Raw genomic sequence first — 15,690 nt, 5'->3', positions numbered from 1 at the left:
TATCTTTTATATTCTTAATAACGAATGGTATAGACCTTTCAACTTCGTCTTCCTTCGGTGCTGTTCTTTCATATGAAACATTATTAGTATCTTCAATAATGAAACCACAATCACACAAAATTTTATATGTTCCAATGGTTTCTTTTGATATTTTATCTAATAAATCAAAAACTTTATCAAACCCGTGCATTTATTTAAATAATAATTTGTGTAAATATCATGATCTTCTTTCTTAATCGTATTAGTTGCATATGTCACATTTTTAAGAGCTTTTTTGAATTTCTCAGAATCGAGAGGGGGTGAAGTAAGATACAAGGGTATTTTTCATTATCAATAAATTGTAACTTATGTTTACGAATAAATTTAGTACCTTCTTCTGAAAGTGTTTTATCTATTTCGCCATCTAATAAATTTTGTGTTGATTCTGAGACATAATTTTTATATCTTTCTTCATGAGATTTCTGAACTGCTGATTCTGAAGCTGGGATATTCATTAAACCCTCTACTTCATTTTCATTATATTTTTCAACTTCTCTTAATTCCTTAATTTTTCATCTATTTCATCTCTTATTTTTCCAGTTTTTCAATTTCATTGTATTCATCATCATCTTTAATCCGTTCTTCATAATATTCAGGGAAAACATCAGGTTCTTTAGGTTTTTCTTCTTCAGATGTGGGATATAAGAAATTTATAACATCATCTTTATTCATTTTTCCATCATAATCTAAATCATTTAATAACTCGGCAAATTTTTGACAATTTCTTAAATAATATTTACTAACTTCATAACACATCTCATCTAATATATCCTTTATTTCCTCGTTTGTGAATCCTAATTTTTTAACGTTGTTAGTTTTGACGCTCATTTCATACAAAATAAAAATAAATTATTCAAAAATAAAGGGGGTGGTTAGTTTGAAATCTATTCCTCAATCAAGAATCACCTCATTAATGAAAATAGATGATTTAACAAAACGAATAGAAGAGATTGAAGAAAGAGTAAATCAGATAATTGATTTCATAAATTCAAATAATCATTAGTTTCTTAAAGTTCTATGTTGAACTCATCAAATTCTTCTTCATCATTACCATTACTCTTTCAACTCTATCTTTTGATAGTCTTGCGTTTAATTTTTCGTAAGAAGTTTATTTTTTAAAAATTTTTTTATTTTTTCATTTTTTATTTCATTATGGTAGTGAATCTTTTATTCATGAAAATAATTATTTCTAATTTCTTTTACTCGTTTATGAGGTCTTTGATTATGACTCCATTGATTCCATTCAGGATTTAAACAATGTTTAATTAATCGCGGAATATCTGACATCATCTATATATAGCTTCTTTTATAAAAGATAAAAAATAAATTATTTTAAAATTAATGTTAATTTTTTAATGATTTATTTCATTATGTTTGGGCTGAGTGTAAATGTCTTACAATTTTGAAAATTTTTTAAATCTTGATTTATTCAAAAACGTAAGAATAAAAACCGTAAGAATCATACATTTTTTACTTCATATGTTAAAAAAAATGATACAAAATCGCTCGATATTGTATGAATTCTTACGTTTACAAAAAAAGTCACACAACCCTTCCACATATACTACTCACATTGATTTTGTTCAATATGCTTGCATTTTGTTCTATATAAATATTATATTATACATACATTCTGAGCAATGCACTGAGTTATCAAAATTCATTGCTCAATATCATTTTCTGTTGATTCTCATTCAAAAATGTACTTTGCTATACAAGTAAAGCATTATTTCTTAATGACAGAAGTTATAATGCACCTTCTTATATTTCAAAAGTAGCACTTAAAGATATGAGCTCTCAATTTTCGACCCCCAATATACGTTTATTTTAGTTTCGGCATATTAACATGAAGCACGAGCCAAACCCTTAAAGACGTGTCCTCTAGTTTTGCCAACTCTTTCATATATTGTAACTATTTTCAGGAAAAAACGCAAATTCAAAATTAGAAATTCACATTTAATCGAGTATAGTATTAAATTACTATCTTTCGTACACGGACCAAGCAACAACTCAAGGTGCATGCTCATTACAGACAAAATCCCCTCTAGTGCACTTAAATTGGGTGAGTTAGCACCAAACAAGCCATAAGTTAAAGATCTGAACTTGCTCCAGACAATGTATCACTTTAGTTATGAATGCACCAGAAATCCGTCCCAAACTCATACATTTCTACGCTAATCACGATAATAAATATACTATTTTGTACTTTTTACAATAAATCTCTCTTTGTTACACTACAAAATCAATGTGCATTTCGTTGCACCAGTTTTGAATCTTGTTAAATAATGATTTTTGTTACTTTCATGATACAGTCCCATTTAGTAAACGGATTATTTACAAAATAAAAATAAAAAATATATTTTTTATTTACGATTTTTTATATTTGGATTTTTAAGGCATAATTAGGGTTGTACAAACTGGCACGCCTGCTGGCACACCTTTTTTGGCCAGCTGGCACGATTTTTTAAAAAAACACATTAAAAAAGTCACTTTTTGCCCCATCTAATGAGATTTTTTTTACAATTTTTTCCCCTTATTTTTCAATTTAGATATGATTTTAAGCTCTCCAAATTGAAGTTTACCTGATGTTTCTTAGTTTTTATGATAATAAAATGTTGCAAAGTTGAGTTTGGATTCAATAAATTTAAGAAAATTTTATTTTACAATGAAATTATAAGAAAGGATGTTTTTATCCTATGTCAAAGAGAATACATTTGTAGATCCCGACTTTTAACATGGTTGAAAATTCCAAAAAAAAATTAGGGGAGGTTTTTTGTGATATGGAAAAATGTTCGTTGCTCAATTATCTCACTATTGGATGGACTTTTATCGAGCGAAATTTTGGTTGTAAAGACAATTCTGATATTGGTAACATGGTGATAAGAACAAATAGTCAGTTTGCATGGTTTATGATGAGATAATTTCGATTTAAAAAAAAACATAAAAATTGATTTTAATGAGCGATTATATTTGAATATGCTCTCCTAATTTGAAGGAACTGGTTAAATCATGAATTGATCATGAATAATTTTTTTTCAAAATAACAATTATAATTTCATATTCATTATAAGTTGAAAATATATCATAAAGACTTTATGAATGATAAATTCCTAAAAAACAAGTTAGTTTGTTTCTGAAAATAATAATAATAAAAACCAATTTAGACCCAATAATTTTTGGCGGGATAATTGAGATGTTTAACAAAAACAGAAAGGTGTCATTATTATCTATGACCAACAAGCAACTGACCTAGTCTGGATTACAATATTCGGTTCATCAAACCGCCAATTTGATGAATCAAGCCAAATTGTAACTGACCTAGTCTGGATTACAATATTCGGTTCATCAAACCGCCAATTTGATGAATCAAGCCAAATTGTAACAAACCAGTTGTTGATTGCATGGTATCATTCATCGAACTGCCAATTTGATGAATTACATTTCTTAGTCATCAAAATAGTGGTCATGTTACTATTCGTTAGGTTAAATTACTTTTAATGCCCATTCAAGGAAGTACATGTCAGTTACAGGGTTTATAGTTTTACTCGAATTGAGTAAACCTCTTGGAAGCAATTACCACAAGAGCCAAGACTTCTCGTTTACAGACTTTGAAAGCCAGGAAGGAGCCAGGTAACAATAATGGGCTCTCTTATGATATTTTGGGATATTTATCAACAATTTGAGTTTCTACCTATTGTCTTCAATGAGGATTTTTTAGGCCAGAAGTACAATACCTGTACAGTCTAACTACTAGGGCAATGTAGTCAAACTGTGCACGTATTGAACTTCTAAGGCTATTATTTATCTGCTATTGACATCATTCTTTTACATTACCGTCCTCTGGTCCTTAGAGGACCATAGATTCTGAAATTACTTGTGCAGAGCAAAGTTCTTCCGAGATCTCTCTATCCTTCGTAGATCTCGGAAAAACTTTGCCTTAAACTACTGCATTAATGTTTCCTAGTATTCAAAGAGCTATGAATTCTATAGTTGATCTTATAAGGTAGAGTTTTTCCTAACTTTCTCTTTATTTGAAAGGTTTTCAACAAAGCTATACCTTAAAAATCTGTGCTTGTTATATCTGATCATTTGTGTGTTAGGGGAGGTAAATTTATTCCACTAGAGCAAATTTTTTCCGAAGTTTCTCATTCGATGAGAAACCTCGGAACAACTCTTCAATAGTGTAATGAATTTGTGGTATTTGTCCTGCAAACAGCGAGAGAACTTGTCTGTAATTCGTTTATGATGAAGTTATCTGGATGTCTCTCAGATGAGGAAGGAAGTCCAGAAAACTTCACCATAAGTTAATACTTGTGTATTTCTATGACTCTCTTCACGTCAGAGAATGTAAATTTACTCGAATAGGGCAAAGTTCTGCTCAAGTTTCTCATTTGATGAGAAACCTCGGAAGAACTTTGCCCTAAGGTAATGTATATGTGATTGTTGGCCCGCAGAGAAACAAGGAATCTGTTTGTATTTCGTTTATGGTGAAGTTCTCGGATGTTCTCTCAAATTATATGGAAAATCAAGAGAATTTCACCATAATTTGTTGTAGTTGTGATTCTCTGGCTCTTTGCCGGCCAGAAAACTAGAAAATAGTTTATAGTGGGAGTATGCTCGATGAATACCTACTCACTAAAAATATACGTTATTTTTTGTTTTCCTATGGGAAAATAGTTTTGATTTTTATACTATCGTATGCTTTGTTATTGCATGAATTGTCTATTTTCTTAATAAAAACTCATTTTTCCGTGTGATTCTGAATCAATGCATTCCAAAAAAGCGTTTTCCGCCTTTGAAACGTGAAAACACACATTGCATGAAGAATCAGAGAAGATTTTCTATCTTTCAATTTTTTAGACTTTTGAAATTTGATAATAACTCCAAATTAAGCTGATAAACTCATAGAGCACATAAAATAACACATGTCTATCATATTTGAATTTTCTAAAAATCTCCAAAAAAATCGCGTTTTAAAAATTTCGTAGTTAAAAAGTAAATTTTTCACGATAAAAAAACTATAATTGGTTTTTTTTGGAATTCTTCGAGTTAGAAAATCTTCTCTGATTCTTCATGCAATGTGTGTTTTCACGTTTCAAAGGCGGAAAACGCTTTTTTGGAATGCATTGATTCAGAATCACACGGAAAAATGAGTTTTTATTAAGAAAATAGACAATTCATGCAATAACAAAGCATACGATAGTATAAAAATCAAAACTATTTTCCCATAGGAAAACAAAAAATAACGTATATTTTTAGTGAGTAGGTATTCATCGAGCATACTCCCACTATAAACTATTTTCTAGTTTTCTGGCCGGCAAAGAGCCAGAGAATCACAACTACAACAAATTATGGTGAAGTTCTCTTGATTTTCCATATAATTTGAGAGAACATCCGAGAACTTCACCATAAACGAAATACAAACAGATTCCTTGTTTCTCTGCGGGCCAACAATCACATATACATTACCTTAGGGCAAAGTTCTTCCGAGGTTTCTCATCAAATGAGAAACTTGAGCAGAACTTTGCCCTATTCGAGTAAATTTACATTCTCTGACGTGAAGAGAGTCATAGAAATACACAAGTATTAACTTATGGTGAAGTTTTCTGGACTTCCTTCCTCATCTGAGAGACATCCAGATAACTTCATCATAAACGAATTACAGACAAGTTCTCTCGCTGTTTGCAGGACAAATACCACAAATTCATTACACTATTGAAGAGTTGTTCCGAGGTTTCTCATCGAATGAGAAACTTCGGAAAAAATTTGCTCTAGTGGAATAAATTTACCTCCCCTAACACACAAATGATCAGATATAACAAGCACAGATTTTTAAGGTATAGCTTTGTTGAAAACCTTTCAAATAAAGAGAAATTTAAGGAGAAATTTGCCCGTTTGATGTATGGTGAGAAGCATATTTGAGAGTTTGGAGAGGCAAAGTGCAATCACCTATCAATATTGCACTTTGCCTGTCAAAAGTTCCTCGCATCTCTTGAGGTGTGAGGAAGTTTCTCGACAGAGGAAACTTTCATATCGAATGTTGCCTCTGTCGAGATGTATGTGACAGGCAAAGTGCAATCACCTATCAATATTGCACTTTGCCTGTCAAAAGTTCCTCGCATCTCTTGAGGTGTGAGGAAGTTTCTCGACAGAGGAAACTTTCATATCGAATGTTGCCTCTGTCGAGAAACTTCCTTGAAACTCAAATTTTTCTTTAGAACTACAATATCTTAACAATTAGCTCATCAAAACACAACCTATAAACTTTAATTTTTACTTTTGTTTTTTTCAATATATGAACTAAATTTTTTTTTCAAATTACTCCCACACTGGGAAAAGTATTTTAACTCAGATGTTGCCAACCTCTTCATTATTGCATTAACAAGTGCTTTGACTCAGAGGTTGCCAGCCTCTTCATCATTGCATTAACAAGTGCTTTGACTCAGAGGTTGCCAGCCTCTTCATCATTGCATTAACAAGTGCTTTGACTCAGAGGTTGCCAACCTATTCATTATTGCATTAACAAGTGCTTTGACTCAGAGGTTGCCAACCTCTTCATTATTGCATTAACAAGTGCTTTGACTCAGAGGTTGCCAGCCTCTTCATCATTGCATTAACAAGTGCTTTGACTCAGAGGTTGCCAGCCTCTTCATCATTGCATTAACAAGTGCTTTGACTTAGAGGTTGCCAGCCTCTTCATCATTGTAAAAATGTATTACCGCTTTTTTTTAATTCAATCGTAACATCTCAATTATCCCGCCAAAAATTATTGGGTCTAAATTGGTTTTTATTATTATTATTTTCAGAAACAAACTAACTTGTTTTTTAGGAATTTATCATTCATAAAGTCTTTATGATATATTTTCAACTTATAATGAATATGAAATTATAATTGTTATTTTGAAAAAAAATTATTCATGATCAATGAGAAAGGGACAGACTAGCCCATTGTCACTTTTTAATTTAGCAAATGAACGCTTATGGAGTGGAGTTTTTGGGTAAATCTGATTTGCTTATAAATGAAATAAAATCAAAAGAAACCATATTGGCATTATATTATGCAAAAATAAATGATCTTACTTAGTACTTTTAAAGTTAATTTCAGAAAAAATTTGACACAATGGTATCCGGCACATACAAGTGGTGTACAACCAAAATATAAGTTGGTTTAAACATATATTGCTATATCTCATGATCTTACTTAGTACTTTTAAAGTTAATTTCAGAAAAAATTTGACACAATGGTATCCGGCACATACAAGTGGTGTACAACCAAAATATAAGTTGGTTTAAACATATATTGCTATATCTCATGATCTTACTTAGTACTTTTAAAGTTAATTTCAGAAAAAATTTGACACAATGGTATCCGGCACATACAAGTGGTGTACAACCAAAATATAAGTTGGTTTAAACATATATTGCTATATCTCATGATCTTACTTAGTACTTTTAAAGTTAATTTCAGAAAAAATTTGACACAATGGTATCCGGCACATACAAGTGGTGTACAACCAAATCTTCGACTCGATGAACTTGTCATCGAGTTATATTCCAGTGTTGTTCCTTCATTCCTGATTAAGTTGCAAATTAAAGGTCTGGATTCAGAGAGAAGTGTTAAAGTTATCAAAAAAGTCACAAGAGATTTCGAAGAAATGACACAATTTAAAAAAGTCGAATGCATCAGTATGCTTGAAGCTGTTCAGAAAGGTCTGAAAAATGATACACTTGATCCAACATTGTTTACTCAACATTAAAAATATTATTGCAAAGAAAACATTTGATTTAATAAACATTTAATTTATTATAATTAATTTTTTATTACAGTATAGTAAAAAATGCTATAAATAAATTATTATATTTTATTAAAATGTGACTTTTAATAGTAAGTGAATAAAATAAATCAGGAATTGGGAAAGAAATAAGGTTAATTAAAAATAATGAAAATTACAAGTTTAAGGTTAATGAAAAGTGACAATGGGCGAGTTTGTCCCCCACTCCATGATCAATTCATGATTTAACCAGTTCCTTCAAATTAGGAGAGCATATTCAAATATAATCGCTCATTAAAATCAATTTTTATGTTTTTTTTTAAATCGAAATTATCTCATCATAAACCATGCAAACTGACTATTTGTTCTTATCACCATGTTACCAATATCAGAATTGTCTTTACAACCAAAATTTCGCTCGATAAAAGTCCATCCAATAGTGAGATAATTGAGCAACGAACATTTTTCCATATCACAAAAACCTCCGCCAAAAAATTAAAAAATCTAAATTTCATGTTAAAAAATGATTTTTGAAATTTTTTTTGGAAAAATAGAATGTCATATTTTTATGTTTTATTGCTATTTTTTACGAAATCAATAAAATATTTGTTAATTTGGCTGAGATTATAAATAAAATCTTTCTAAATCTTGCAATTGATTGCTAAAATCTGTTTTATGTATTAATTGGCATTGAGATTCGTTATAAAAGAATGCGAATTATTTTGTATGAGTAAACGTATTTTGTAAAATTTCAAATTCTCTTCTCTCATTACTTACCTTAGATCTCTCGGCTTTTAGCTCTCAGATTTCGCTCATAGAACTCAGGTTTTAGTTATGTACTCATAGATGTATCATTACTCCGCAGATCTCTCATTACTACCTTACTAACCAGATCTTAACTCTCATTACTACCTTACTAACCAGATCTTAACTCTCATTACTACCTTACTAACCAGATCTTAACTCTCATTACTACCTTACTAACCAGATCTTAACTCTCATTACTACCTTACTAACCAGATCTTAACTCTCATTACTACCTTACTAACCAGATCTTAACTCTCATTACTACCTTACTAACCAGATCTTAACTCTCATTACTACCTTACTAACCAGATCTTAACTCTCATTACTACCTTACTAACCAGATCTTAACTCTCATTACTACCTTACTAACCAGATCTTAACTCTCATTACTACCTTACTAACCAGATCTTAACTCTCATTACTACCTTACTAACCAGATCTTAACTCTCATTACTACCTTACTCATCAGATATCTAATTATTTACATATGATTTCTCACATCTCACTCAAGTCTCATTACTTACCCTATCTTTTTAACCTTTTTCTGATAATTACTGAAATAACTAAATCTTTTTTTTAGTTTAATTCTGATATTAAATTTTTAAAATCTCTTTAATTTTTTGAACTACGCCTTTAATTTGTAATTGCCGATTTCACAGATTTGAACCATTTAATAAAATAACATTATTCAACTTAATCATATCAAACATGGTAGTTTGATTTTCAGATCTACATTTTAAAACCTCTTTATTATCTTGAGTTATACTTTTATTATATAATACCTGAGTTCATAACTGAAAACTCTTAATTAGAGTACAATATTCAACTTAATCATAACAAGATTTGTTGAATTTCAAATTTGATTTATATCTTCCATCACTTAAAACTCTCACAGCTTACAATATAAGCTAAAAAGTATATTTTCATAGTAATAAAATTAATTATTAAATTTTTACTTTTTTCCTTTCCAAAACTAAAAAAAAGGAAGGGAAAAGGGAAAAGAAGAAAGAAAAGAGAAAAAGAAAAAAAAAAAAGAAGAGAAAAGAAGAAAAAATAATAATGAGCATATTATATAATTGTGTTCATAGGCCGAGTGGCGTGGAAAGGGTGGAGCCCGAAGGGCGACATCCTTTCCACGCCACGAGGCCCGATTTTTGGCCACTTTTTTTGATTTTGGCCGCCTGCCAGGAGCTGGCACGCGGCCCGCAAAATTGTGCCAGTTTGTACAACCCTAAGGGTTATTAAAATATTTTAGCTAAATCATTTATTTTTATGCAAGTTATGTCTTTTAATTCAGTATATATTCTAATAAATTTTCTTAATTAATTCCTTTAAACTCATATTCATTTCAATTTCTCATCACATAACTTATACATTCATTATAGTTAAAACTTTTCAAATCCTTCCAATGGAATTTTTATCAAATAATTTCGCCCAATTCCAAGTTTGAAATCATCGATATTGGAGAATAATACTTGTCCTAATCTTTATTGAGTTTTCCACTAAGCTATTTAAGTCTTATGGCTAATATATCCTCAAAATTATTATTTATTATATGCCTTGGCATAAATAGACACTATTTCCTAATATAAAATCGTTTAAAATTCATTTCCACTCAAATCTAGTTAAATTTATTATAATATAGTCATCTCAAAATCGCAGTTGAATAGCAATTCAATTTTTTGAGAGAAAAAAACGTAGTCTTTTCTCATAATGCTGCATGTCTTTCTCATAAATTTATAACAGTATGCATCATGGATTGCTTGGTTTTATTAAAAATTTGCAATTTGGTTCACATTTTTAATCATGAATATTTAGAAGTCACTCAACTCAGGGTTCCACATGTAGATTTATTCAAGGAGTAATAATGAAAAATTTAGATAATACTAGCTGAGCTTATATCATATGTGTGAGATAATGAGTGATTTATGAGTAAGGAATTATATTGATAATAATATTATAATAAATTTAACTAGATTTGAGTGGAAATGAATTGTAAACGATTTTATACTAGGAAGATATTTAAGGTAGCTTGAAAATACGTGAGTTACAAAATAAATTTCGATTATATACAATGCATAGATGAATTAGACAAACATGATAATATGTCTATTTTTGTCTTGCTATCACCTCCTTTTTTTGTGTAATATTCATAATAAATTTCATAATCTTTTTATTTGCCACAAATGAATATATCGAGATGTTACCATTGATGTTCCTAGTCAAGCACGCATATTAAAGTGGAAAATTGTGAAAGTTTTCAACTTAATAATTTAATTAATTTTGTATTTAACATTTGAGAGAGTTTTAATATTTGGTACAAGTATGTTTAAGGTAGCTTAATTTAAATAAGTATAGCGAACAAAAATGCGAGCGGTGTTAACGAAATCCTACATTTTCAAAATAATTTTGTAAGAAACAATTCTAATTCAAATTTCATATTAGAAAGTATATCAGAAGAAGCCGAAGATCAATTATTTAATGAATCACCAATTAAAAAATCTATTAATAATAAAATTTCTGAAATAATTCCATCACAAGACCAATTACAGCTTGACGACATTACAGAAGAAAAATCCGAAATAAATACATCAATAATTTCCACAAATACAAAAAATTCATATTCATATCTTGAAGAAGAAAAAAGAAGATAATTTCGAGTTTTATCCAGAATATGACTATTACAAACCTCGTCAACCTTACGAAAAACCTAAGAAAGGCTCAAAAAGAGTCAAAAGAAAACCAAATGCTGCATTTATTGAAGAACAACAAGAATTAAACACAGGAATTGATATTGATATTGAATATGAATATTCATATGAAGAAGAAAACAACGAAGAAGTTTTGTTTCTTGGAATTCCAAAAGACGGAGTTTATGCTAGTGATGACGATCATCGTGGCTTTCGTGTTAGTAAATATCCTAAACTGAACAGATACGAAACAGATCCAGATAAATATCAGGTCATTTCGACAATGAATTATCGATCTCGACTTTCAGAGTCAGTTTTGTCTAATGAAACATATCTATTTGAGTTCAACCATATATTCGATAGTGACCCAGATAAAATATCCCCTTTAACTCTTAAAAACGGATCAAGATTTATATTCTCTTCATCAAGTGATGATGAATCCGGACTCAAACAAGACAAATTCAATACACCAAAGAAGTATAATTACAATACACCTAAAATTAGCAAATCAACAACAAAAATTTCACAAAAAGAAAATTATCAACAATCAACTCCAAAAACAACAACAAATAAAGAAACCCATTCAAAAACCTCGCCTTTTAAACGAAAATTCCTTGATAATTCTAGTTCAGATGATGATAATTATAAATCTACTCCCAGAATCAAAAGAGATAATGCCAAATCAGCCTATAATTATAATAATAAGTTCCTTAAAGGAATTGATTAATTGTTTTATTTGTTTATATTTATAAATTGTTATATTATTCATCTATTTATATTTTTCTTTGAATACAATGCTTGGATTATCTTTATCTTCTCGAGTTAAAAATAAATCATCATCAACAGGATCGGTCGTTATAAAAGTACCTTACAAATAATTTATTTGTTTCATCATTTATGGAGTTTGGAGTTACCCAGAGAAATGTATTATCATTACATTGAATACGATAATATAATTTGTTATTATCAGCTCGATGAGATGTAACACGTACAATAGATTTCCCAGACTTATAAAAAATGAATAATTCTGAACACTAACTTTGAATTAACAAAATTAACATAAATAAAATATTTGATGAATATTCAGTGAATTTCATTTTTTATGAAGGAAGTTCACTTTTTTCACCCCCATCCTTTTTATTACTTTTGCAATGAGTCAAAAAACTCATTGTTTAAGTGCAATTAATTGTACTCGAGAAGTATCCCCATAGCGATGCTAATCAAGATAGCATTTGGAACCTTTACTATGAAGGAATTAGTCCTCCTTCCGAAGTTTTTACCGGTGAAGTTGAAAAAGTCACAGCAACATCTAGCAAATGCTTTGCATACATCTGCAAGTTTATCAATCTTCAAGATAGAGCAGTTAATTTCACAAATACAGTTGGCTACTCGATTTTACTTTGCGAAACCGTTTTTTCAGAAGGTCCAGGTACAGTATATATTAAAAGTTCTAGTAAAAATAACATTATTATTGATAAATTCTGTTCATTTGAAAGTCAAACTCCAGCAGTTGGCCAATTTACTTATTTAGAAGGTAAAATTAACAGTACAATCCTCCAGGGATCAATTTGTAATGGAGGAAGTAGTTCAGTAAATTATATGATTTTCCAACATCAAGGTTTTGCATCGCTTTCAAAAACAAACATTTCTAACTGTATTTCATCAGTAGATCCAGGTTTTGGTTATTATAATGTTGAATCAATTGTAAATGTTTCATTTTGTAATTTTGAGAATTTAAAAGCAACTGGACATATTATTACTGGGTTTTCTTATTGTACAGGAAGAATTGACCGATGTAATTATATAAATAATTCTCAAAAAGGATATGAAGGATTAGTTTATGTTTATAGAAATAGACTTGATATTTTCAATTCATCTTTCCAAAACAATCGACTGAATAACAAAGGAGTTTTATTTGATACAGATTGGGATGGGCAGATTTATATACATCAATGCAGTATTGATGATTTATCAACTGATGGAACAGTTGATGTATCAGATCAAGGAACAGAATCATTTAAGAATAATTTAAAATTCATTGATTTAAGTCCATGTGAAGGAAATCTTGAAATAGTATTATTATTTGTTCCAAAGAAAGAAAATAAAATTTGTTCTTCTTTTAAACTTATAAATTTTCTTTTTGGTAAATTTGATATTTCACTTGTTTTATTGATTAAATGATAAAAATTTCAATTACACATGCTCTCCACTTCCTGACATACTCATCACACATACGTGTATAGTAATCCTTGAACTGTTTAATGTTTTGTCCTTTATTTCTATAGGTTGCAGCCTTAATCGCCTGATTTTTTTTTTGACAAATATATAATAAGAATCTTCGGACAACTGTCAAAAAAAAAAGTTATTTGCCAAGTTTCAGAAGCATTTCCATACATGAGGGTTAAGACAAAACTTAAGAATCCACGATCAACATTAGGTAAATCTATCAAAGAAATTTTAAATCGAGCAGGCAAGCGACAAATTTCACATCCAAAGCAAAACCAAACTTACGAAAACGATGATTCTGCATCTGAGAGTCGGCGAAGTAGTACAAGAATTAACGAAATCTTACATTTTCAAAATAACTTTGTAAGAAACAATTCTAATTCAAATTTAATATTAGAAAGTATATCAGAAGAAGTCGAAGATCAATTATTTAACGAATCACCAATTAAAAAATCTATTAATAATAAAATTTCTGAATTAATTCCATCACAAGACCAAATACAGCTTGACGACATTACAGAAGAAAAATCCGAAATAAATACATCAATAATTTCCACAAATACAAAAAATTCATATTCATATCTTGAAGAAGAAGATAATTTCGAGTTTTATCCAGAATATGACTATTACAAACCTCGTCAACCTTACGAAAAACCTAAGAAAGGCTCAAAAAGAGTCAAAAGAAAACCAAATGCTGCATTTATTGAAGAACAACAAGAATTAAACACAGGAATTGATATTGAATCTTCCCAATTAAAATCAACAATTATTCAAAAAGATTTCAATACTTTGTATTTATATAAAAATATCCTCATTTATTCAGCGAATGCACATACATTGTACTATAATTTAGTTTATTCCACTTATCATTTACTAAGACTGAAGAACAATTTTATTTAAAGTTGATTTATTCTTAAAGGTGGAAAATGTTTATTTAGTTTTATTCTTTTTCATACCAGAAAGCAAGATAAAGAGCGAAAGCAAGTACAATTACTTGAATTACAATAACAAAGATACCAACACCTAGAAGAATCTTCTTCCATGCTTTGATAAGATCATCTACTTGTTGGGTGCAAGTTTCAATTGTTGTTGCAGTTGTGTTGTGATAACCACAGTTCTTCATATCTTCTTCGCTATATGGTGTCTTGTAACCACAGCATTCTAAGCCTTCTTTGATACTTTTGATTGTATCTTTGCCTTTGTTTTCATCCCACCAAGCTTGAACAGTAGTGTTAATCTTCTTTACAATACCAATTGCTACGGCAATGATAACAATTTCAATAACAACAACTACAATGAACAGGATTGCGTATGTGACTCTGTAGCATTTAATGTTACCAAAGCAAATAATAAGGAAGCCAAGAATGCATACAATTGCAACAAATACGAAAACAACAATCATCATAATTACACCTGTTTTTGCTTTGCCTAAAGTATCAAGGTTATTCTTTTTGATTGCAGCCCAACCAATGAAGACACATAGGCCAAGAATGAGAAGAACAATGAAGTTGACAATTCCAATAACTGTTCTAGCGCAGCAGGAGCAGCAAGTCATACTTGTGTGAAAATGAAGTTCTCTTTCAAACGTCATACTCTTTTCAATTTTTGATAAATCTTTCAATTACTGAATTATCGACATTCAAATGATATTTTAAGCGACTTGCAAAATATATACAATCATTTATTAATACTTTCTAAACCTATAAATTATGATCTTAAATTTTTTTTGGCAAAAAAATTCTGATCTTAAAAATTTATCAAGTTCGCATTAAACTATTATACTATCAGAAATAATTAATATTATCAACTTTATAATTTCAATTGGTTTTCAATTCAATAAAATCTATTCGATAATTCACAGGGCTCCATTCGGCACTTAATCTTCATAAACACTCCTCTCAATTGATTCATTTGTAATTGATATATAAAATAAATGTTTACTAATAAGATCTAATAACTCAAAAGACGAGTTGTGATATGAAAATATATAAGATTATTTGAGTAATTTCATGATCTTGATACAATATCTAGTCAATTTATGCCTTCAACATTTTTGGGACTCTATGATTTGGTAATTTGTGATATGAAAACTTTGTTTATTGTTACGCTGAATTTTGAAATGAGTTCTGTGAATAAGGAGATAATTGAATTAGATT

The 15,690-nt window shown here is 29.6% G+C and overlaps 3 protein-coding genes across 3 annotated transcripts, besides 10 other annotated features; 2 read left to right on the top strand and 1 right to left on the bottom strand.

The window, feature by feature from the left end:
• Positions 1 to 439: 439 nt before the first annotated feature.
• Positions 440 to 903: a mobile genetic element.
• Positions 904 to 2,801: 1,898 nt separating this feature from the next.
• Positions 2,802 to 6,965: a mobile genetic element.
• Positions 2,804 to 3,236: a mobile genetic element.
• Positions 2,804 to 3,236: a terminal%2Cinverted (terminal inverted repeat of MuDR-N3_TV transposon ID:TVAGG3_0245940).
• Positions 6,782 to 6,965: a terminal%2Cinverted (terminal inverted repeat of MuDR-N3_TV transposon ID:TVAGG3_0245930).
• Positions 6,966 to 7,003: a terminal%2Cinverted (terminal inverted repeat of MuDR-5_TvMULE4 transposon ID:TVAGG3_0245920).
• Positions 6,966 to 8,039: a mobile genetic element.
• Positions 8,003 to 8,039: a terminal%2Cinverted (terminal inverted repeat of MuDR-5_TvMULE4 transposon ID:TVAGG3_0245920).
• Positions 8,040 to 8,300: a mobile genetic element.
• Positions 8,040 to 8,300: a terminal%2Cinverted (terminal inverted repeat of MuDR-N3_TV transposon ID:TVAGG3_0245910).
• Positions 8,301 to 11,249: 2,949 nt separating this feature from the next.
• Positions 11,250 to 12,035, top strand: TVAGG3_0245900 (uncharacterized protein; the record flags this gene model as incomplete). Its single annotated transcript, XM_051227852.1, has 1 exon — positions 11,250 to 12,035. The coding sequence occupies one exon, from the start codon at positions 11,250 to 11,252 to the stop codon at positions 12,033 to 12,035; it is 786 nt and encodes a 261-aa protein (XP_051112838.1).
• A 1,667-nt stretch (positions 12,036 to 13,702) lies between these two features.
• TVAGG3_0245890 (uncharacterized protein) lies at positions 13,703 to 14,434 on the top strand (the record flags this gene model as incomplete). The annotated part of the gene is made up of 1 exon (XM_001299024.2): positions 13,703 to 14,434. The coding sequence occupies one exon, from the start codon at positions 13,703 to 13,705 to the stop codon at positions 14,432 to 14,434; it is 732 nt and encodes a 243-aa protein (XP_001299025.2).
• Positions 14,435 to 14,474: 40 nt separating this feature from the next.
• On the bottom strand, positions 14,475 to 15,089 carry TVAGG3_0245880 (tetraspanin family; the record flags this gene model as incomplete). The annotated part of the gene is made up of 1 exon (XM_001299023.2): positions 14,475 to 15,089. One exon carries the CDS (start codon positions 15,087 to 15,089, stop codon positions 14,475 to 14,477), a length of 615 nt encoding a protein of 204 aa, XP_001299024.2.
• Positions 15,090 to 15,690: the final 601 nt, after the last annotated feature.

This window comes from Trichomonas vaginalis, chromosome IV (genome assembly GCF_026262505.1).
Source record: "Trichomonas vaginalis G3 chromosome IV, whole genome shotgun sequence".
Classification (NCBI taxonomy): domain Eukaryota; phylum Parabasalia; order Trichomonadida; family Trichomonadidae; genus Trichomonas; species Trichomonas vaginalis.
The sequence above is the reverse complement of the archived record's forward strand: the minus strand, read 5'-3'. Positions and strand labels throughout refer to the sequence as shown.